The 22,195-nt window shown below is 44.1% G+C and overlaps 1 protein-coding gene across 1 annotated transcript in view; it reads right to left on the reverse strand.

Annotated features, from left to right (window-relative positions):
• The window catches only part of LOC141096125 (synaptonemal complex protein 2-like), a 244,255-nt gene that overhangs the window by 7,303 nt on the left and 214,757 nt on the right, over positions 1–22,195 (reverse strand). Inside the window, exon 14 of the mRNA XM_073582529.1 lies at positions 2,607–2,663. Within this exon, the coding sequence (XP_073438630.1) occupies positions 2,607–2,663 (57 nt within the window). The remainder of the gene's footprint in view (positions 1–2,606; positions 2,664–22,195) is intronic.

A 22,195-nucleotide genomic window follows, 5' to 3' on the forward strand; every position in this document is an offset into this window, starting at 1 on the left:
GAGCCCTGGGGCAACCCCTCGGTTCCCTCTGTTTTGGCCTCCGGCAATATGGCGGCCGCCGCCGGGGGCAGCGCATGCGCTGATGGTGATCTCGGGACAGATCTCGCTGAAATCTCATCTCTCGAGATCACCATCAGCGCATGCACTGCCCCCGGCAGCGGCCGCCATATTGCCGGAGCCCAAAACAGAGGGAACCGAGAGGGAGCCCCGGGGCTCTGGCCTGTCGCAAAATGTCGCTAGAGACCCGGGATTGGAACCGGAGACACCGCTGGGCACCCGGAGACACCCACAGCACCGACGGACACCCGGTAAATGTGGGCAGAGCCCCTGGCTGCTGCACAGACCCCCCTGGTAGCAGCATGAGCCCCGCTGGCAGCAGTACAGCCCCCCTGGCAGCAGCGCAAGCCCCCCCTGGCAGCAGCGCGAGCCCACCCTGGCAGCAGCACGAGCCCCCCTGGCAGCAGTACAGCCCCCCTGCCAGCAGCGTGAGCCCCCTGGCAGCAGTACAGCCCCCCTGGCAGCAGCACGAGCCCCTTGGTAGCAGCACGAGCCCCCCTCGTAGCAGCACGCTGCACATCGGAGCACCCTCTCATCCCTTCCTGCGGCCTGCAGTATCACCCCACTCCTGCCTCCTCCAGCAGCGACCCTGGGACCCCACTTCACCGCAGCCACCACCCCCGGTAAGCAATAAGACACCTGGATTATAAGAGGCACCACCATTTTATTAAAAAAACGTTTTTTTCCTATTTTTCTCCTCAAAATTTGTGGTGCGCCTTATAATCCGGAGCGTCTTATAAAGCGAAAAATACGGTATATAGAATCAGTTATAATTCAATTGCCGGCTTCTGTAAAATCATTACAGAACCCGACACGAAATGACACATGGCTTACATACAGCAAACCATTTCATTTTATATGTGTATTTGGCTAATAATAAGATTTTAGTGCATGTGTGTAAAATTTGGGACATGTAGGTGCTAAATTAACGGGTACATTCGTTGAAAAAAATTGTGTGGGCTCCCGTGCAATTTTCCCCGCCAGAGAGGTAAAGCTAGTGACTGAGGGCAGATAGTAATAGCCTAGGGAGGCCCCCCTGGCTACAAACATCTGCGCCTATTTTCTCTCTGGCGGAGAAAATTGCGCAGGAGTCCACACAATTTTTTTCAATGAATGTACCCGTTAATTTAACACCTATATGTCCCAAATTTTATACACATTCACTAATCTAATTAGTCAAATACATATATAAATCTAAATGAAATGAAATGGTTTACTCAGTAAAAAACTTTACTGTATGTAAACCATGTGTCATTTCATGTCAGGTTCAGTATTGATTTTACAGAAGCTGGCAATTGAATTATCGGCTATTCTGCTATCTGTCTATGAATTTAGGCTGGTTTCACACTGGCGTTTTTTAGTGCTGCGCCTCGTGCGATATCATGCGCATTTCTCCCCTATCTTTAACATGGGTGTGCATGATCTAGCGCATGCACACATTCGTGTGCATGCGTTTTTTGTAGTGTGCGGACGCAACCTGTTGCATTTTTGGTCCGTCCGACCTGTCTCAAAAAACGCATGCGCACGTTATGCGCAAAAAAACTGCACATGCTGCGGTTCCGCTGGGGTTTTAGCCGCAGCAGAACTGCAGCAGTTCTGCAGACAGTGTACCGTAGCATGTTGTCCTATGGGATTTACATTCTGCTGTGCACATGCTGCGGATTTTTAACTGCGGAAAAGCTGCGGTTTTGAATCCGCAGAAAGAATTGACATGTCAATTCTTTTCTGCGGATTCTACTGCGGTTTACCATCTCCTCCATTGTTGAGATGATAAACCGCAGGCCAATCCGCAGGTCATTTTACCTGCGGTTCTGGAGATAAAAAAAAAATCCGCAGACCAATCCGCAGTGTGTGCATTTAGCCTTAAAGTCTATGGGAACGCACGTGTGCGCTAGGACATGCGCACGCATGCGTTTTTTGAGTTAAGATGGTGAAAAAATTGGTTAAATCACATGCGCAAAAAACAGCAAACGCATGATGCGTTTTTTGCATGCGTTTGGTATGCGCACGAGGCGCAGCGCAAAAAAACGCTAGTGTGAAACTAGCCATATATATATAATATTCTTTTCTATTTTAACCTGTCATTATATGTCCATTTTGCAAGCCGGCGAGAAAAACTTGCCATACGGGTGTCACACGGATGCTTAGATGCAAGAAAATTGCATCCTTCCATTGCCAACGGATGACATACGGATCACTGTTCAGGGAACGTTTCTGCGATTTTCGTCCGTAAAAAAGGAACCGTATTTTTATACGTTAAGTGTGTCTCCAGCCTAAGGGTATGCTCCCACTGGCATAGATTCTATCATGTCAGAGTTTGAGCCAAGAGTCATCCGAGTGTGATCAGATTCTCACACGAGAGAATTGCAGCACAGATGCGGAGAACACAGAGAACGTAATTTCTCCATTGTCACTGTAAGCATACATTGGACTGCACTCAGATGACATCCGAATAGGCTTGAATGGTTGAGTGCGATTAGATTATCGGATCGCACTTGACCGTGTTATACAGTGTGAGTGAATTGTGAGAGAAATATTCAGACATTTACCATTTCTTTTAGAAGTCTATCTTGAACAGCTTTCATATTTTCCTTCATATTATGCATCTGTAGAAATAAAAAAATTAATATAATGCAGTATATTATAACATAAAAATAAAATATGCAACATATCCAAAATAATTGCTGTAACAGTAAGGGGGCAGAACAGGATTACAAAAACATGGCTGCTTTCTTTCAGAACCAGTGGCACGAATGTCTACAGGAGTTACATTTTATTGCAGCTCCATTCTATACAAATGAATGGCGCTGAGCTCAAATACAATACAGGTGTCGATTACTTTGATTTTTAATTTTGACGAGCTGTGGCAAGGAGTATGTATAATGGCTCAGAAACCAGTAAATCCTCGCAGCTCACTGTGCGTGTACTGCTGGGGGGGAAAAAAATGTCAGAATCTTGTTCGTCTGGACCCCACAAAACGATTCCCCTTTCCAGATATTGAGAGAGCCAAAATTTGAGCTCGATCAAACGACGTTAACCCGTGCCGCTCGTCGCTCAAAGTTTGAAAAAATCCAAATTGAGGTATTTTAAGATTTAGTTATTTTGCATAGTCTGTTAGACTATAAAGAATGTGACAACAACATTGCAGAAATAGCCCTGACCAAATTTTCGAACCATTTGTGGTATTTGAATGCAGAGTTGGTGGGATTATCGTTTTTTGATCCCACCATTACAGACAATGAAAAGTTGTTAATGGCTAATAAATTGCTCAGTAGCACAGATGAACCATCAGAGCACGCTAACCTACATGAGTTGATAATTTTACATAGTTATCTAATCTATTCTAGAGCTTTTGTTAAAGTAGTTTTTGAAACGTCAGAATATAATGCTCGGCATTTGCTTACAACTTGCAGGACATATTGCTTTTGTTCTTCATCTTTTGTCAGAAGGTCGTTAAAGTCGGTTACTTCCTACCTCTTTTAATTTTTCTTTCCTAACTTTTGGATTTACAACCCTAGCGTGCTCTGATGGTTCATCTGTGCTACTGAGCAATTTATTAGCCATTAACAACTTTTCATTGTCTGTAATGGTGGGATCAAAAAACGATAATCCCACCAACTCTGCATTCAAATACCACAAATGGTTCGAAAATTTGGTCAGGGCTATTTCTGCAATGTTGTTGTCACATTCTTTATAGTCTAACAGACTATGCAAAATACCTAAATCTTAAAATACCTCAATTTGGATTTTTTCAAACTTTGAGCGACGAGCGGCACGGGTTAACGTCGTTTGATCGAGCTCAAATTTTGGCTATCTCAATATCTGGAAAGGGGAATCGTTTTGTGGGGTCCAGACGGACAAAATTCCGACATCGATTTTTTGCGGTCACCCTAGTCTGCAGTCACACAGAGTGACTGCAGACTTATGAATTTGGATCGGACAACCCCTTTAAAGAAGTTGTCCAGTACTATAACTTTTTTTTTCATAAATCTTGCTATTATGTGCCACTCAAAACATCCACTGTGTTTATTTTAGCAATATTACCTTTTATCACGCTCTAACAGCTCTCCTGGAGTTAATCGGCAACTTCCTTTTTCCTGACTTAAGGACCCTTTACATTTAGCGATGCACCAGCGATCCCGACCAGTGATATGACCCGGTCAGGATCGCTGGTGCATCGCTAAAAGATCGCTAGTGAGCTTCCACACAGGAAGATCTCACAGCGATGCAGCAGCGAAACAGCGGACGATACTTACCTTTCAGACGCGGCGATCCTGACGTCCTCCGTCCGCGCGTCGCTCGTCGGCGCCAGCAGGAAGCGCCCGACGAGAAATGGAGCTGCGTGATCAGCGATGGACAGCGGGGGAGCCGGTCGGAGGTAAGTATCACACATAGCGATATCGCTGCTGCGTCACCAAATCGGTGATGCTTTAGCGATATTGTTAGCGATATCGCTATGTGTAAAACCCCCTTTAGGCTGGAGTCACACTGCTGTATTTCTCACGCGATAATCGCATCGCACAGCACGGACTGGCCGGCACCTCTCCTGACCCGAACATGACAGCGTGATGGATTGCTATGCAGAGGTCAAGCTCAGGTCAGGAGAGCAGACAGCCAGTGCTAGTTTTACCATGCGATTCTCGCACGAGAAATTCGGCAGTGTGACTCCAGCCTTAAAGTGCTCTAAAACTACAAGTTCCATGATGCATTGCACTGGCCTGTAAGCCAGCACCTAGCACACTCACTCCTAAACACACCCAAACCCCTCCCTCCTCTATCTTATTGTAATACATTGCAAGCTTGTAAGCATCTAAAGTGCACACACACGCACGAGCATGCACAAACACAGACATTCTTTTTTTTATATATATAATGAATATGTACCCATGTACATACCTTTATAGTGCTGAAAGCTATAAGGGTATGCGCACATGTTGCGGATTCCAGTGCAGAGTTTTCTGCACAGATCCCGCATCTCTTGGCTGAAAACGCAGGTGCGTTTTTGATGCGGTATTTCACATGCGGATTTGTATGCGTTTTTGTAAGCTAAATAAAGATGTTATTTAACAAAAAAAAAAGATTTGTGATGTCATTTCTTGTCCAACCTTCTCTTTTACATTTGTCCAACCCACTTTCCATTACACAGAGATAGATCGATAGATAGACAGACACATAGATATGGGATAGATAGATATGGGATGGATAGATATGGGATAGATAGATATGGGATGAATAGATAGATAGATATGGGATGGATAGATAGATATGGGATATATAGATAGATATGGGATAGACAGATATGGGATGGATGGATAGATATATCTATCCATATATATATATATCTATAGATATATCAGTAGATATATCCATGCTTATTACTGAATAAGTTTCATTTAAATAAAAAAAAAATGGCATGGACTCCTGCGAAATTTTCTGTGCAAGAGGGGGAAAGCCGACGGCCGGGGACCAATATTTGTAGCCTGGGAAGGGGGTAATATCCATGGCTCCTTCCCAGGCTATGAATATCAGCCCACAGCTGTCTGCATAGCCTTTACTGGCTATTAGAATAAGGGGACCCCCCAAAAATTGACGTGGGGTCCCACTATATTTTATAGCCAGAAAGGCTACGCAGACAGCTGCGGGCTGATATTCATAGCCTAGGAAGGGGCCATGGATATTGCCCCCCCCCGGCTACAAATACCACTCTGCAGCCGCCGCAGAAATGGCACAACTATGAGATGCGCCAATTCTGGCACTTAGCCCCTCTTTTCCCACTCACGTGTAGCAGTGGGATATGGGGTAATATAAGGGGTTAATGTCACCTTGCTATCGTAAAGTGACATTAAGCCCGGTTAATAATGGACTGACGTCAATAAGACGCCTATCCATTATTAATCTTATATTAATAAAGGGTTAAAAAACCCCACACAAGTATTTTAATGAAATAAAACACAACACGGTTTTCATATTTTTATTGTATGCCCATATCCAAGCGACGCCCTCAGTCTCCTGTAATAAAAAGTAAAAAAATAAACCAACCGTATACTTCCCGTCCAACGCTGTCACGAAGTGACTGGCCCTGTGTGACACGACCCAGCAATCGGTCGGTCACTAAACAGCAAACTAACAAGGGAACACCGGGGACCCAATTACAACGGTGGGCCCTGCGATCAGGAACGGGGAAATGGACATCTCCTGCATTCTCCTGAGGCTGTGCCCTGGTCTATCCTGGCGTCCCTATACGGCCTCTTTCAAACTGTCGCCGAGCAGGATACGTTAGCCCTTACTTGCCGTGCATGTATCCCTCAATAGGGAATTGGTAAACGCGGACACTGGTCCCACCGCTGCACTAATATAACACCAAGGGAAGATATACTAATGAAGTAAGACTAACAACACTTAGCTTTCTGCCGCAATGCACCGCACAGCAGAGTTAGGCACCAGATCCCAGCATTCAGCTGAAGCACCACTGCACTCAGCCAGCTCCTGACACCTGCTTGGTTGGTCTCCAAAGAGGAAGTGTATTACCAGTAGCCAGCTGATGCACCAGGTGACCTTTTGAAGGAGGGTGGGAGTGGTCACCACCTGCATCAGCAAATTGACCAGCCATGTAATTACACCAGCGGCCACCGGTTTATATATGAGAATCCTAGACCTGACACAGATCCAAAAATGGATCGTGACAGACGCAGTCCAATTAATAACGAGTGTCCCACGACGATTTCCCCTATAGAACAGTAACATCAGGTGATGTCACTGCTGTATAGGGCCTCCCAGTGATGAACTGACAGGAGACAAGGCCTCCTGCAGTGCATCACTGAGGTTACCTGAGTTCAGGCTCTCACTTTACAGCAATGCTGTGTGAGAATTAGGGTTAGGGGATCTCTTTCACGGCAGTGGAGGGATACACAGCTAATCCTCCGCCTGTAATTTCATGGCTGGAGTCCCTGGAGAGCAGTCACATCAGCTGATGTGGCTGCTCTCCAAGGGAGATCATCGTGGGACCCTTGTTATTAACTGGACTATGGCGGAAAGATGAGTATAGGTTGGTTTATTATTTTATTTTTATTACAGGAGATCGAGGGCTTCGGGGAATTAGGTGATTGGTAAGTATGTACTCTATGTTATGTGTTGCATGTTATATGTATGTTCTGTATGTTATATGTTCTGTATGTGCTGTTTTTATTACATTCAACACATTAGCCGGATGATGGGACTACTACTGTCCCATCACTGGCTAATGTGTCACTGACAGTGTAGCAGGCATAGCCCTAAGGGACTTGTTGTCCCATTCGACGATGCCTCCATACACATACACACACATACCCCCCCGCACAGACCCGCGGCACCCCCCACCCCACCACCACCCACACCCCCAGCTGCACAGATCCACGGCACCCCGCACAGACCCGTGAGCCCCCCGCACACAGCACGCACAGCCCGTCACCCTTGATGGGAGAGGAGACAGACGCTGCAGAGCGACGGGGCTGTGACATGCGGATCAGCACCGCCCACAGCCCAATCAATCAGGATGAGTGACAGTAGTCTGTGGAGGCTGGGTCACGCCTGCTGATGATGTCACGTCAATTTCCAGAGTCAGGAACTTGACGTGACATCAGCGGATGCTAGCGGTGGCTGCAGCCTGGGGGTCACGTGACCCGGTCTCAGCTGCCAGCATAGCACTGCTCGCTTAGAGGCAGTATTGGCAGCGCAAGGTATTTAGAAAAATCATTAGGGGCCCCGGGTGGATACATTGGGGGTGTTACAATAAAGTAGTGGACAACCCCTTTAAGGAAAAGGTTGGTTTTTTTATCCTCTTTTATAAGAGTCCATGTGATGGCTTATTTTTGAGGGACGAGTTGTACTTTTGAATGATACCATTCATTTTACATGACGTACTGGAAAGTAGGAAAAAGTGCAGCAACATAACAAAAAAATGCAATTCTGCATTTGTTATTTGGGTCTTTTATTCACAGCTTTGATTTTACAGTAAAACTGACCAAGCAATATCATTCTTCAGGTCAGTACGATTATATAGATACCAAACAAGCACAGTTTTTTTTATTTAATACTGTAATAAAAAAAAACAAAAACAATTTCTGCTGGTGTTGCTAATTTCCAACAGCGAAAACAATTTCATTTTTGGGATATGGGGCTGTGTGAAGGCTTGGCTCTGGACCAATGTTTTTTTTTTTTTTAACTGATATCGTTTTGGGGTAGATATGATGTTTTGATCGCCTGTTTTATTTTCTGTGGTTGCAAACTGCAATTCTGGCGCTTAGATTTTTTTTTTCTCGTTACATTATTTACTGATTTGATTAATTTACACAGCAAAACCAAATATATGTATATTTTTTAATTTTTAATGGGGGAAAAGTGGGGTGATTTTAACTTTTATATTTTTTTCAAAACTTTCTTTTACTTTTCACAGTATTTGTTGGTCTCATTAGTATACTTGAACCTGTGATCATCTGACTACTTGTGCTATAAACAGCAATGCCACACCATTGCTGTATATACAGTGGGAGAAATAAGTATTTGATACACTGACAATTTTGCACGTTTTCTCATCTACAAAGAATGCAGAGGTCTGTAATTTTTATTGCAGGTACACTTCAACTGTGAGAAACAGAATCTTAAAAAATCCTGAAAAATCACACTGTATGATTTTTATATAATTTACATTTTATGGCATGACATAAATATTTGGTACAGAAACCTTTGTTTGCAATTACACAGGTTAGCTATTTCCTGTAGTTCTTGACCAAGTTTGCACACACACTGGAGCAGGGATTTTGGCCACTCCTCCATACAGATCTTTCAAGTTTCCTGGCTGTCACTGGGTAACACTGAGTTTCAGCTCACTCCAAAGATTTTCTATTGGGTTCAGGTCTGGAGACTGGCTAGGCCACTCCAGGACCTTGAAATGCTTCTTACTGGTGTTTCAGGTCATTGTCATGCTGGAAGACCAAGCCATGACCCTCCTTCAATGCTCTTACTGAGGGAAGGAGATTGTTCACCAAAATCTCCATCCATTCTCCCTTCAATACGATGCAGTTGTCCTGTCCCCTTTGCAGAAAAAGGCCCCAAAGTATGATGTTTCCCCTAACATGCTTCATGGTTGGTACAGTGTTCTTGGGGTTATACTCGTTCTTCTTCTTCATCCAAACATGGCAAATGGAGCTGATTCCCAAAAGTTCCATTTTGGTCTCATCTGACCACATGACCTCCCATACCTCCAAAGGATCACCCAGGTAATCACTGGCAAACTTTAAACGGGCCTGGATATTTTCTGGCATGAGCAGGGGGACTTTGATTACCCTGCAGAATTTTAATTAATGACAACGTAGCATGTTACTAATGGTAATGTTTGAGATTATGGCCCCAGCTCTCTTCAGGTCATTGACCAGGTCATACCGTGAGTTCTAGGCTGATTCCTGACCTTTCCTAAAATCATCCTTACTTCATGAGGCAAAATCTGGCATCGAGCTCCAGACTGAGGAAGATTCACAAACATCTTGTGTTTCTTCCATTTTCTAACAATTGCGCCAACAGTTGTTGCAGTCTCACCAAGCTGCTTGCTTATTGTCCTGTAGCCTATCGCAGACTTGTGCTTGTCTACAATTTGGTGCCCTTTGGTTTTGGCCATGGTGGAGAGGTTGGAGTGTAATTTACTGACTGTGTGGATAGGTGTCTTTTATACAAGAAGCAAGTTAAAACAGATACAATTAATACAGGTAATGAGTGCAGAGTAGGAGCGCTTCTATTTTATTTTTAAATCCTGGCTGTCACAGTTAAAGTGTACCTATGATAAAAATTATAGACCTCTCCATTCTTTGTAGGTGAGAAAACTTGCAAAATTGGCAGTGTATCAAATACTTATTTTCCCCACTGTAGCAGAAATCACAGTCTCCTTTGCACACCAGCTATGGGTTGGCTTTCATGGGACTACCATGATGACAGACACAAGGGTTTTCAGCAGACTCCTCTCGGCCATGGTAACACGTTTTCGTCCCGAGATCATGTTGCGGGAGCGCCCACTGATATTGCCAATATCACAGATTGACAGCGGAATTTAACATGTTAACAGCTATGGTTGGAGCGCTGCTCTACCCGCAGTGATTAGAGGCATATGATGGCTAAAAAGGGAAAATATAAGTTTATTGGTCCGTGAAAAACGTATTTAACCCCTTCACCCCCAAGGGTAGTTTGCACGTTCATGACCGGGCCAATTTTTACAATTCTGACCACTGTCCCTTTATGAGGTCATAACTCTGGAACGCTTCTATGGATCCCGGTGATTCTGACATTGTTTTCTCGTGACATATTGTACTTCATGATAGTGGTAAAATTTCATTCAAATAACTTGCGTTTATTTGTGAAAAAAATGGAAATTTGGCGAAAATTTCGCAATTTTCCAACTTTGAATTTTTATGCCCTTAAATCACAGAGATACGGCACACAAAAAACTTGATAAGTAACATTTCCCACATGTTTACTTTACATAAGCACAATTTTGGAACCAAAATTTTTTTTGTTAGGAAGTTATAAGGGTTAAAAATTGACCAGAGATTTTTGCAACACCATTTTATTTTTACGGACCACATCACATTTGAAGCCACTTTGAGGGGTCTATATGATAGAAAATACCCAAAAGTGACACCATTCTAAGGGTACCGTTACACCTAGCGATGCACCAGCGATCCCGACTAGCAATATGACGCGGTCAGGATCGCTGGTGCATCGCTAAGTGGTCGCTAGTGAGCTGCCACATAGGCAGATCTCACCAGCGACATCGCTGGGGACGGGGATCGCTACTTACCTGTCAGACGCGCGATCCTGCGTCCTCCCGCCCGGCTCCACACTTCGCTCGTCGGCGCCACAGGAAGCCCAGCAGGAAGCTGACGACGAGAAATGGTCCAGGAGCTTCTCGCACGATCAGCGATAACCAGCGGGGGAGCCGGTCGGAGGTAAGTATCACATGCAGCGATATCGCAAGCAATATCGCTATAACGTCACAAATTTGGTGACTTTACAGCGATATTGCTAGCGATATCGCAGTGTGTAATGGGGGCTTAAAAACTGCACCCCTTAAGGTGCTCAAAACCACATTCAAGAAGTTTATTAACCCTTTAGGTGCGTCACAGGAATTTTTTGAATATTTAAAAAAAAAAAATATGAATATCTAACTTTTTTCACAAAAAAAAATACTTCAGGTTCAATTTTTTTTATTTTACTAAGGGTAACAGGACAAATTGGACTGCAAAAGTTATTGTGCAATTTGTCCTGAGTACGCTGATACCTGATATGTTGGGGGGAACCACTGTTTCGGCGCATGGCAGAGCTCAGAAGGGAAGGAGCGCCGTTTGACTTTTTCAATGCAAAATTGGCTGGAATTCAGATCGGATGCCATGTCGCGATTGGAAAACCCCTGATGTACCAAAACAGTGGAAACCCCCCACAAATGACACCATTTTGGTAACTAGACCCCCCCAAGGAACTTATCTAGATATGTGGTGAGAACTTGGAACCCACAAGGGCTTCACAGAAGTTTATAACGTACAGCGGTACAATTAAAAAATTATATTTTTTCCACAAAAATGATCTTTTCACCCTCAATTCTTATTTTTCCAAGGGTAACAGGGCCCTAAAAGGTATTGTGCAATTTGTCCTGAGTACGCTGATACCCCACATGTAGGGGTAAACCACTATTTGGGCGCATGGCAGAGCTCGGAAGGGAAGCAGCGCCATTTGACGTTTTTGGCTGGAATTGAGATCTGACACCATGTCGCGTTTGGAAAGCCGCTGATGTACCACAACAGTGGAAACCCCCCACAAATGACACCATTTTGGAAACTAGACCCCCAAGGAACTTATCTAGATGTGTGGTGAGCACTTTGACCCCTCCAGTGTTTCACAGAAGTTTATAACGCCCGGGCGTGAAAATAAAAAATTCATATTTTTTCCACAAACATGATCAATTAGTCCCCAATTTTTTTATTTTCCCAAGGGTAACAGGAGAACTTGAACCCCAAAAGTTGTTGTCCACTTTGTCGTGAGTACGCTGACATCCCTTTTGTGGGAGAAAACTACTGTATGGGCACACGTCGGGGTTCGGAAGGGAAGTAGTGACGTTTTGGAATGCAGACTTTGATGGAATGGTCTGCGGGTGTCATGTGCGTTTGGAGAGCCCCTGATCTACCTAAACTATTGAAACTCCCCACAAGTGACCCCATTTTGGACACTAGACCCCCCACAGAACTTATCTAGATGTGTGGTGAGCACTTTGAACCCCCAAGTGCTTCACAGAAGTTTATAATGCCCGGGCATGAAAATAAAAAAATCATATTTTTTTCCACAAACATGATCAATTAGTCCCCAATTATTTTATTTTCCCAAGGGTAACAGGAGAAATTGAACCCTAAAAGTTGTTGTCCAATTTGTCCTGAGTACGCTGACACCCCATTTGTGGGAGAAAACTGCTGTATGGGCACACGTCGGGGCTCGGAATGGAAGTAGTGACGTTTTGGAATGCAGACTGAAACTCCCCACAAGTGACCCCATTTTGGACACTAGACCCCCCACGGAACTTCTCTAGATGTGTGGTGAGCACTTTGAACCCCCAAGTGCTTCACAGAAGTTTATAACGCCCGGGCGTGAAAATAAAAATAATTTTTTTCCACAAAATGATATTTTTGCCCCCAATTTTTTATTTTCCTAAAGGTAACAGGAGAAATTGGACCCCAAAAGTTGTTTTACAATTTGTCCTGAGTAGGCTGATACCCTACATGTGGGGGTAAAACACTGTTTGGGCGCATGGCAGAGCTTGGAAGGGAAGGAGCACCATTTGACTTTTCAACTCAGAATTGGCTGGAATTGAGATCAGACACCATGTTGCATTTGGAGAGCACCTGATGTGCCCAAACAGTGGAAACCCCCAATTCTAACTCCAACCCTAATGCCAACACACCCCGAACCCTAATCTGAGCCCTAACCCTAACCGTAACCCTGGACCTAACCCTATTGGGAAAATGGAAATAAATACATTTTCTTTTAATTTTATTATTTTTCCCTTACTAAGGGGGTGATAACGGGGGGTTTGATTTACTACCGTATATACTCGAATATAAGCCGAGATTTTCAGCCCGTTTTTTTGGGCTGAAAGTCCCCCTCTCGGCTTATATTTGAGTCATATACACCGGGGGGTCGGAGAGGGAGGGGGTGTCAGGTCATACTTACCCGTCCTGACGCTGTCTCTTGAGCCCCCAGCTTCTCCCCGTGCTCTCTCTTCCTGCCTTCAGCGGTCACGTGGTGCCGCTCATTAAAACTCATGAATATGCGCATATTCATGAGTTTTAATGAGCGGCACCACGTGACCGCAGAAGGCAGGAAGAGAGAGCGCGGAGAAGCTGGGGGCTCAAGACACCACAGTGTCAGGACGGGTAAGTATAGAGATACTCACCTGTCCTGCGTCCATGGCTGCTTGCTGCTGTCTGTCATCGGTCAGTGACTTCAGACAGCAGAGGGTGCGGTGACGTGATTAGTGCGCGCCGCGCCCCCTGCAGTCTGAACGTCACTGACCGATGACGTGCCAGATAGCGGTGAGCAGCCAAGGACGCAGGACAGGTGAGTATCTGACACCCAGCGACGGAGAGGTGAGTATGTCATTTTTTTTTTATTTTTACATGCAGCAGCAGCGGCAGCACATGGGGGAATAATCTATGGAGCTTCTAATGGGGGCAGTATATGGGGGAACAATATGGAGCTTCTAATGGGGGCAATATATGGGGGAACAATATGGAGCTTCTAATGGGGGCAGTATATGGGGGAACAATATGGAGCTTCTAATGGGGGCAGCATATGGGGGAACAATATGGAGCTTCTTATGGGGGCAGTATATGGGGGAACAATATGGAGCTTCTTATGGGGGCAGCATATGGGGGAATAATCTATGGAGCATTTCCCACCCTAGGCTTATACTCGAGTCAATAAGTTTTCCCAGTTTTTTGTGGCAAAATTAGGGGGGTCGGCTTATACTCGGGTCGGCTTATACTCGAGTATATACGGTATTTATGGCGGTATTTATTTTTGGTGGCTGTCGCACGCTAAAAGACGCTTTTTATTGTAAAAATAGTTTTTGCATCACCACATATTGAGAGCTATAATTTTTCCGTATTTTGACACACTGAGTCTTATTTTTTGCGGGACGAGTTGCCGTTTTTATTGGTACCATTTTCGGGCACGTGACATTTTTTGATCGCTTTTTATTCCGATTTTTGGGATGCAGAATGAACAAAAACCAGCGTTTCATGAATATCTTTTGGGGGGGTACGTTTACACCGTTCCGCGTGCGGTAAAATTGATAAAACGGTTTTATTCTTCGGGTCAGTACTGTTACAGCGATACCTCATTTAGGTCTTTTTTTATGTTTTGTCGGTTTTATGCAATGAAAACTATTTTATATAAATTTATATTCTGCAAGCTATAACTTTTTTATTTTTTTTGCTGACGATGCTGTATGGCAGCTCGTTTTTTGCGGGACAAGATGACGTTTTCAGCGGTACCATGGCTATTTATATGCGTCTTTTTGATCGCGCTTTATTGCACTTTTTGTTTGGCGGTATGATAATTATTTTTTGCTTCGTTTTTTATTTTTTAAGGGGTTCACTAAAGGGGTTAACTAATGGGATAGTTTTATAGGGCAGGTCGTTACGGACGCGGCGATACCTAATATGTGTACTTTTATTGTTTTTTTTTTTTATTTAAAAAAATGGATTTATTGGGGGAATATTTTTTTTTTTTCTAATTTATTTGGCGATTTTTTTAAAATTATTTTAACACTTTTTTTTTTTTTTAACTTTATTACATAGTCCCAGGTCGGACATCACTGTCCTGTGACAGATCGCTGATCTGTCACATCACAGATCACTGTGACAGATCAGCAATCTGTCACAGGCAGTTCTGCAGACTTCCTCATGCCTGCGCTTTGCAGGCACTGAGGAAGTCAGATCCCTACAGGCCCCCGTCGCCATCTTGGATTCGGGGGCCTGTAGGGAAAGAGACCCCCGCAGCAGCGCTGCACATTGTGCTGCCGTGGGGGGCTCAGGGAAGCACGGAGGGGCCCCCTCCCTGCCGATGCTTCCCTTTAACCCCCGGTACACCGCGATCAAACATGATCGCCCCTGACACATAGTGCCGGGTGTCAGCTGTGATAATCAGCTGACACCCGGCCGCGATCAACGGCGCTCACCACGTGGGCGCCGCTGATCGCGGTAGACGTACTATCCCGTCCATGGGCATAGGGGCCCGGGTCACATGGACGGGATAGTACGTCTGATGTCAGGAAGGGGTTAACATTGTAAAGTATGAGAGGCACGGTAGCTCAGTGGTTAGCACTGTAGCCTTGCAGCACTGGGGTCCTGGGTTGAAATTCCACCAAGGGCAAAATCTGCAAGGAGTTTGCATGTTCTCCCTGTATTCATGTGGGTTTCCTCCCACACGCCAAAGAGAAAAAACTGATAGGGAATCTAGATTGTGAACTCCAATGGGAACAATAACAATAATATTGGTAAAGTGCTGTAGAATTAATGGCGCTATTTAAGTAAATAAAATAAATAATTTATTTATTTGTCCATCTTTGAAAAATACAGATGAATCACTGATGGTAAAAACAGACACATGACTGACACTGCTACCACTTTTTTTCCATATATACCATATGTTTAAATACAGATGTGTGAATGGTGGCTTAGGTTTGGAGTTTTGTAAGCTCTGTGAATGAGATAACGTTTGTGATTCAAACACAGTTTGGTGGTAAATCCCAGAATTTCAGACAGGAGACCCACGTCCCTTTTTCAGTTTGTCTATATAGGAAACTTAGTAAAATCATGCTGACAGGTACGATTTAAATAAGTAAAGTACAAGCATTGTCAGGTTGGTGCTAGTACTGTCACAATTCCTTTTTGCATTTGTGGCAGCTCTGGTTCCGCTGTAATTTAAATGTGCTTTTATGTTCTTTCAGGTCAGCAAGGATTAATGTGATTTTTCCTTGCAGCTGATGTGTTGCTGGTCAGCTGATATGGGTGGTGACCACTCCCACCATTTTTTATATAGTCATCTGACGCATCAGCTGACTGTTGGTGAGTTTTTCTCTAGAGACCAGCCGATGAGTGTGGAGCTCTCTGGTTTCAGCGTGTATCAGCTGCTTGAGGTCCTGGTTCCGAATCCTCTGCTGTGTGGAGATTGCAGCAGAAGCTTGAATGATAGGTCTCTTTACTCCCTGTCTTTGTCTGTCTCGTGCTTGTCGCTACCCCCTGTGTTTACACAATCTGTAGTGGTGAGGCTAGCGTCCTTGCTGGCCAGTGCACTAGCCAGGGTATAGTGAGGTGACAGCTAGAGACGAGGCACGCGACGGCGACAGGGGGAAGGACCTGCATAGGGCGTTAGGGGAGCTTAGGGATAGGCACAGGCTGTGTTAGGAGGTGCCCCATCCCTCGTTCCCTATTGTTAAGGCCTTCCTCTCCCTTTTTCCATCTCCGTTGTTGGTGTTTGTTGTGACTTCCGCTGGTCCCACCCTAGTGGGTTGTGACAGTTACACTGATTCAAATGATATCCAGGGAAAAGAAATCCATCTTGTGGTTCTTGTGTAATCATTTTCCAAATTGGGGAGAGCCCCAAATAAACCCTCACTAGAAGACCATAAAATTTAACTTTTATTTCTATTAATTAAAATAAAGAATATACAAAGGGTATAAAACATTTTGTCCCTAATCTGTCTCAGAAGTCTGCAGTTATTTTTTGCAGTATTCCTGATAATTTATATTTAGAAAGTGTATTTAGAAAATGGACACATTGGCAGAATAAGACAACAAATTTTAGCACCAGCGTCCCCCCAACATGTTTCACCGCGCTAGTGGAATCATCAGGGAATGGGAAATAGGCTTAATGGGTTCTATACACTTTCTAAATATAAATTAGCAGGAACACTGCAAAAAATAACTGCAGACTTTTGAGACAGATTAGGAACAAAACATTTTATACCTTAATTAATAGAAATAAAAGTAAAATTTTATGGTCTTCTAGTGAGGGTTTATTTGGGGTTCTCCCCAATTTGGAAATTATATATATCCATCCAAAGACCATCTTAGTTCCTCCATTATTTTTGTTATATTATGTATGGGCAGCATGGTGGCTCAGTGGATAGCACTGCAGCCTTGCAGCGCTGGAGTCCTGGATTCGAATCACACCAAGGACAACATCTGCAAGGAGTTTGTATGTTCTCCCCGTGGGTTTCCTCCGGGTACTCCGGTTTCCTCCCACACTCCAAAGACATAGGGAATGTAGATTGTGAGCCACATCGGGGACAGTGATGATAATGTGGGCAAACTGTAAAGCGCTGCAGAATATGTTAGTGCTATATAAAAATAAAGATTATTATTAATGAGTGTTAGAAGTTTTTAGCTAATGAGATACTCGTACTGTGGGGCAGGACTGTTGGTAGGTCTCAACTTGGTGCTCTAGGCCAGAGAAACCAAGAAGAGACCTGTCCAGAAGCAAAAACAGTCTGTCTCTCTCTCTGGCTCTATAATGAGGAACATGTTTGTGCTTTGGGGCAGCCTGTGGACAAGTCTCTTCTTGATTTCTCTGGCCTAGAGCACCAAAATAAAACTCTGTCTGGGACCCTGCAGCCACCATTTGAAAATTTTACTCCATCTATAACCTTGATTTAAGGGACTCCGGGGTGTACTGTCTTTGATATCCGGCTGTGCCCTATTGCTATCGAGATGAGTCGTTCCAAGGGGTCTGGGGTGGCTGAAATGCTGAAGGAATATGCCAGAAGAGACCACTCCGAAGCTTCAAGATCTCTTAAAAATAATCCCTCACAAGCTCAGCGTAAGAGCCGCCCCTCTGAGGGTGGGGAGGACAGTGAGCAGGAGGAATTAACCCTTAAGCAGGCGTCTGAGCAACTCATGCAGGCCATCTCCTTAACCAGGACGTCTCTGTCTGGGAAGATAGAGGACGTGCACACCGAGGTGGGACGCCTCCGACAAGATATGCAAGCCATGAAGGGCCGTATTACGGAGGTGGAGACGCGGGTATCCCAGGTAGAAGACACCATTACACCTATGGAAGCCAGACTAATGAAAGTGGCAGGCTCTATGAACGCGTGGAGGCAAAAAGGAGATGACCTGGAGAACAGAATGTGTCGGAATATCCGAATTATTGGAATACCGGAGCGATCGGAAGGACAACACCCAGAGCAATTCCTAGAAGTTTGGCTTAAATCTACTTTGGGAGATGAATTCTCCCCAATATTTGCAGTAGAGAGGGCTCACAAGGTCCCTACTAGGCCTCTTTCTCCTGGAGCCCCCCCTAGACCTTTTCTGGCGCGCCTCCTCAACTGCAAGGATAGAAACGTGGCTCTACGTCTGGCACGGCAAAAGAGCCCTATCAAGTTCAACAATGCCACGATCTCGATTTTCCCAGACTTCTCTATGGAACTCCAGAAACAACGGGCGCAGTTTACGGAGGTCAAGAGGCATTTACGGGAGCGGAATATTATGTACTCGATGATTTACCCGGCCTGGCTCCGGGTGGTCCACGAGGGTTCTACTTTGTTTTTCACAGATCCAGCGGAGTGGCTGCGGTCTCACAAAGGGTCCGCTGCAAAGGAATCCTAATGTATCTATTGCTAGTTGCTATTTTTCTATTAATCGGCTGATTGGAGCTTTACTCGAAAGCGTCCAGGTTACCAAAAATACCGGACACTGCACTGGGCTCAGTGATGCTATCCCCGTTTGCTTCATGATGGGAGTACAGGACTCTGCTCCCGCTTTGTTTGTTGTTTATTCATTTTGTTTTTTTTCCGTAGTGGTTTTTTTTGTATTTTTTAGGTAAAAATCGCAGCCGACAACAATTTCAGATTTTAGGTGATGTCTCTAAATTTTGCCCGGGCAGTATTATGCACCATATTCAACCGAACAAAACATGGGGTCTGAGTTGATATGTATGACATGGAATGTGAGGGGTATAAAAGATCAAAGTCTTCTCACAGATCAGACACTACCGCCCTCACATTGTGGCCTTGATAGAGACGCACCTGACCAGGGAAACAGCGTGGTGTGTGCAGAAGCCTTGGGTACAATGGTCTGTCCATGCATTCCACACCAGCTATTCGAGAGGGATCTCGCTATTGGTACATAGAGACGTCAGATGGGAAGCCAGGGAGACTTGGAGGGACCCTGAGGGTCGTTTTGTTTTTATCCATGCATTGATAAACACCAGGAAATATGTAGTCTTATGCGTTTATAACCCCCCCCGGCTCGTATGTCCATTCTGCAGAAGGCAATGTGTTTTGCCCTTAATTACCCGGATGCTGATGTTATTTATAGAATCATAGAATGGTAGAGTTGGAAGGGACCTCCTGGGCCATCTGGTCCAACCCCCTGCTCAAAGCAGGATTCGCTAAATCATCTCAGTCAGATGTCTGTCCAGCCTCTGTTTGAAGACTTCCATTGAAGGAGAACTCACCACTTCTCGTGGCAGCCTGTTCCACTCATTGATCACTCTAACTGTCCAAAAGTTTTTTCTAATATCTAATCTGTGTCTCCTCCCATTCAGTTTCATCCCATTGCTTCTAGTCTTTCCTTGTGCAAATGAGAATAAAGTTGATCCTTCTACAATGTGACAGCCCTTTAGATATTTGTAGACAGCTATTAAGTCTCCTCTCAGTCTTCTCTTTTGCAAACTAAACATTCCCAAATCCTGCAACCTTTCCTCATAAGACAGGGTTTGCAGACCGGTCACCATTCTGGTCGCTCTTTTCTGAACTTGCTCCAGTTTGTTGATGTCTTTTTTAAAATGTGGTGCCCAAAACTGGACACAATATTCCAGATGAGGTCTGACCAAAGAGGAGTAGAGGGAAATAATGACTTCACGTGATCTAGACTGTATGCTTCTGTTAATACATCCTAGAATTGCATTTGCCTTTTTTGCTGCTGCATCACACTGTTGACTCATATTCAGTCTGTGATCTATTAGTATACCCAAGTCTTTTTCACATGTGCTGTCACTTAGCCCTATTCCTCCCATTCTATATATGCTTTTTTCATTTTTATTGCCCAGATGTAGTACTTTGCATTTCTCCCTGTTAAAAACCATTCTGTTAGTTGCTGCCCACTTCTCCAGTTTATTTAAATCTTTTTGAATCCTCTCTCTCTCTTCTCTAGTATTAGCTATCCCTCCTAGCTTTGTGTCATCAGCAAATTTAATCAGTTTACCCTCAATTCCTTCATCTAAATCGTTGATAAAGATGTTGAACAATACAGGGCCCAGGACAGAGCCCTGTGGTACCCCAATTGAGACATTCTTCCAACTGGATGTGCAGCCATTTACGACCACTCTTTGGGTCCGATCACTAAGCCAGTTATGAATCCACCTAACAGTTGCCTTGTCCATTCCATACTTAGTCATTTTTTCAATAAGGATTGTATGAGAGACATTGTCAAATGATTTGCTGAAGTCAAGATATACTATATCTACAGCATTTCCTTGATCCACCCAATCAGTGATACCGTCATAGAAGGAAATTAAGTTAGTCTGACATGACTTATTAGTTACAAACCCATGCTGACTCTGTTTGATCACTTCATTCTTATCCAGGTATTGAAATACATGTTGTTTAATAATTTGTTCAAAGATCTTTCCTGGTATAGAAGTCAGACTCACCGGCCTATAGTTGCCTGGGTCCACCTCCTTCCCCTTTTTGAAGATAGGAACAACATTTGCTCTTCTCCAGTCTTCTGGCACTTCTCCTGTTCTCCAAGAATTTTCAAAGATTATGGAGAGGGGTTCAAAAATTTCTTCTGCTATCTCCTTCAGTACTCTGGGGTGTAATTCATCTGGACCTGGAGACTTGAATTCATTTAGGTTAGCTAAGTGTTTCCTCACTATCTTTCTGTTTATAGATATCCTGGATTCTTCTATTCCCTTAATAGGACAGTGAATAACAGTTGATGTTACATTTCCTTTCTGAGAGAAAACAGATGCAAAATAGGAATTTAAAAGTTCAGCCTTCTCAACATCCTGTCTTACCATTTCATCATTTTCATCCTGTAAAAATCCTATAGCATCTTTGACTTTTCTTTTACTTTTGACATATCCCCAAAATCCTTTATTATTGCTTTTGACATCTCTTGCAAGCCTCAATTGTATGGGAGACTTTAACATGGTCATGAACAACTGCCTTGATAAATTGAGGCTGGATGATTGAGGGACTAGGGGGTCCTCTCCATCGACTACAACCCCGATATTATTTATGGGGGGTGGCAGGTGGTTGGATTTGTGGGGGGCGTGTCACCCTGAGCTAAGGGAATATACTTGCCACTCATGCACTAAACGCTCTCTATCACGCATAGACTATATATTTGGTTCTAGCGGTCTGGACATGTGGGTGGTTGATACAGAACATGGAAGTAGCGGGATATCAGACCATAGCCCGGTCATTCTTAAACTCAAATATGGTCAAATAAACAGCGGAATGGCTTGGAAGTTGAATCCTTTTTTGTTTAAAATTGATGGGACCTCCTGACAGAACAATTGATCAGTTGCATTGCTTCACCACATCCCACCCGGAGCCTCAAGATATTAATTTATTTTGGGATGCCCTTAAGGCATACCTGAGGGGCTGTTTGTCCTCCATGATCTCTTATATTAAGCGGGTAACCTCGAGAAAGGATGATGAAGTGGAGCAACGACTGAAAGACTCAGAGTCTACATATATATCTAACCAAACTAGTGGGAACAGGATTGAGTGGTTGGCCGCCCAGAGGTTATATAGTCAGAATGTGGACACTAAATCTAAGGGTAAACTATTCTTTACCCGTCAATCTTACTTTGAATTGGGGAACCAGACGGGCAAATTTTTGGCCTATCTGGTGCGCCAACATAGCACCTCTAATACAATATTACAGATTCGTAGGGTGGATAGTCTATTGGTGTCTTCGACCGAGGAAATTCTTGGCTGTTTTCATGACTACTACAGGTGACTACATGAATCTAAAACTGACTTTGACACTTTGGGGTGCTTAGACTATTTGTCAGATGTGTCATTCCCCACATTAGATAATGCACAGCATAA

Source organism: Dendrobates tinctorius, unplaced genomic scaffold, assembly GCF_039654945.1.
Source record: "Dendrobates tinctorius isolate UK_male_01 unplaced genomic scaffold, ASM3965494v1 ptg000071l, whole genome shotgun sequence".
Lineage (NCBI taxonomy): Eukaryota > Metazoa > Chordata > Amphibia > Anura > Dendrobatidae > Dendrobates > Dendrobates tinctorius.